This window comes from Tribolium madens, unplaced genomic scaffold, assembly GCF_015345945.1.
Source record: "Tribolium madens isolate multiple individuals breed KSU strain unplaced genomic scaffold, Tmad_KSU_1.1 Scaffold_11;HRSCAF=98;Tcas5.2_LG3b, whole genome shotgun sequence".
In the NCBI taxonomy this organism is placed as follows: domain Eukaryota; kingdom Metazoa; phylum Arthropoda; class Insecta; order Coleoptera; family Tenebrionidae; genus Tribolium; species Tribolium madens.
Window position 1 is genome coordinate 7,482,030 of NW_025400975.1, and position 2,072 is coordinate 7,484,101.

General features: G+C 29.6%; 1 protein-coding gene across 1 annotated transcript in view; it reads left to right on the plus strand.

The window, feature by feature from the left end:
• Window positions 1-209: 209 nt before the first annotated feature.
• LOC123015641 (F-box only protein 25) overlaps window positions 210-2,072 on the plus strand; it is a 14,967-nt gene continuing 13,104 nt past the window's right edge. The window contains exon 1 of the mRNA XM_044415510.1: window positions 210-402. Within this exon, the coding sequence (XP_044271445.1) occupies window positions 299-402 (104 nt within the window). The 5' untranslated portion in view covers window positions 210-298. The remainder of the gene's footprint in view (window positions 403-2,072) is intronic.

Consider the following 2,072-nt stretch of genomic DNA (forward strand, 5'->3'; position numbering starts at 1 on the left):
GTTATTATTAAATTTGAAGACGCAGTGAGTGTTCCACCTACTTCAGTTGAAAAGCAAGGTGAACGAACTACGCTAAAAGTAAATGTTTAATGACTAATCAACTCGCTTCGCCATAACAAAAACACATGGTTCAATTTTGAACCAGCAGCAGGAAACGACGCGACCATGCGCACATTCTCCTGCTGGAGAATCAGCTGATTGCGCAGAACCCAGAATAGTGTTTTCATAATCCAACGAGTGACTGTCAAAGTGTTGTGTATATTTACATCAGCTGTTTGGCTGAACCAATTAAAAAATAATGCCTTTTATATCGAAGGATTGGCGGTCACCGGGGGAAGTCTGGGTCAAAACACAAGAAGGATGGGAGAAGAAAAAAGTGCTAGAAAACTGCAAAGCCATCAAGTAAGTTGGTTAAATTCATTGCAACCGATCGATCCATTTCTGCAATGTTGTTTCTTTGTTCTCTCGCTTTCGCCACTTTCTCAACACTATTGCCAATGTCAATATTTTGCCCTTTGGAATTTCACTTTTTTGGCGAACGCAGGAGACGAGTGTCTTTGATAAAGCACTTTTTGCATTTCCTTAGATAAATTATAATAAACAAATAACTAACTACGTAGAATACAGGTATTATTGTTATCGTTCGGGTGCCGTGTCGCCTGGTATTAAATTAAATTAAAATACTTGACAACTTTAATTTATTTCAATTAAGTTATCAAAAAAAAAGTTTGTCATTCTAAGCTCTTTGTTTTAAATTCGTAAATTTATCATTTTTCAGTTAAATATACATACTTACAAGCAGTTATTTATTTTCTTTGTTAATCCATATTTGTCATCAATTATCTTAAAATAAACAGATAATCACACAATCGAAAGTGTTTCTTAACATAAAAATTTATTGCACTTGCTAAATCCGCGTAAATTGTAAATTTCAACTGGTGATAGGAAACCAGTTATAATATTTTTTAGACCTATTTGCATTACAATTTCCGCTAATTTCCATGTTTTGTGAAAATATTAGTTAGAGACAGACTTAAAATAAGTTTCTTTATTGTAATTAATTGTTGAACAAATTTATTGTTTCCAAAACCCAAAATAAATGAAATGTTTTTTAATAAAACAGTTGTTTTAAACAGGCAAGGTTTTAAGTTGGCAACAGTTAAAATAATTCATGTTTCCCAATTGAAGGGGAGAGTGGATAAAGGTGTAAAACAATTTTTTTTCCCAATATTTTTTTATTGAAAAAGACTTTTAAGTGTTGGTTTCTATTAGGAATGAAATTACCAAATTCTAAAGGCGTTATGTACAACTTGGATTGTTGAATAAACAGTGGATAAAAGTGTTAAAATATGTTTCAAAAATAAATAAATAATAATAAATAAATGTTTCAAAAAATCACGAATAACACTATTTTTATTTAATTCAATTACTTTCCGACGTATTCTTGACAAAATTTTGCGAAATAATTGTGTTTTTTATTGAAAAATGTTTTAAAACGCTCGAAAAGAGCTCAAATTATGCCATTTCTATTTAGTCTGGTATATGTATTAATTTTGGTAAGTTTTTTAGCAAAAATCAAAGAAAAAACTTTGTTTTAGACTTAAAAACGCAACTAAATGTTTGAAAAAAGCAAAAATAACATTATTTCCGAATTAATTATGTGATTTTTCGGCTTATTTTTGACGAAGTTTTGTGCTTTTGATCGAAAAATCTGCTAAAACGTTTGGAAGAGCAACCAGATGATTTTTTTCGGCTCAAAAACATGCTTAAACTCTCCACAGAAGCAAAAATAATTTTAGTTTTGTGATAGTTTATTGTGATAGTTTATTCATTTTTTACCTCATTTTCGACGAAAATTTTCAAAACAATTGCGATTCTTACTAAAAAACGTCCTAAAACGGAAAAATGGTATTATTTTTGAACAAAATTTTTGGCACAATCTAAAAAAGGAAAAATAACATCATTTTTGAGTAAATTTAGCGATTTGTGACGAAATAATTTTGTAAATTTTTAATTGAAAAACCTGCTAAAACGCCCAAAAAATCATAAAAAAGGTCATTTCGGTATATTTT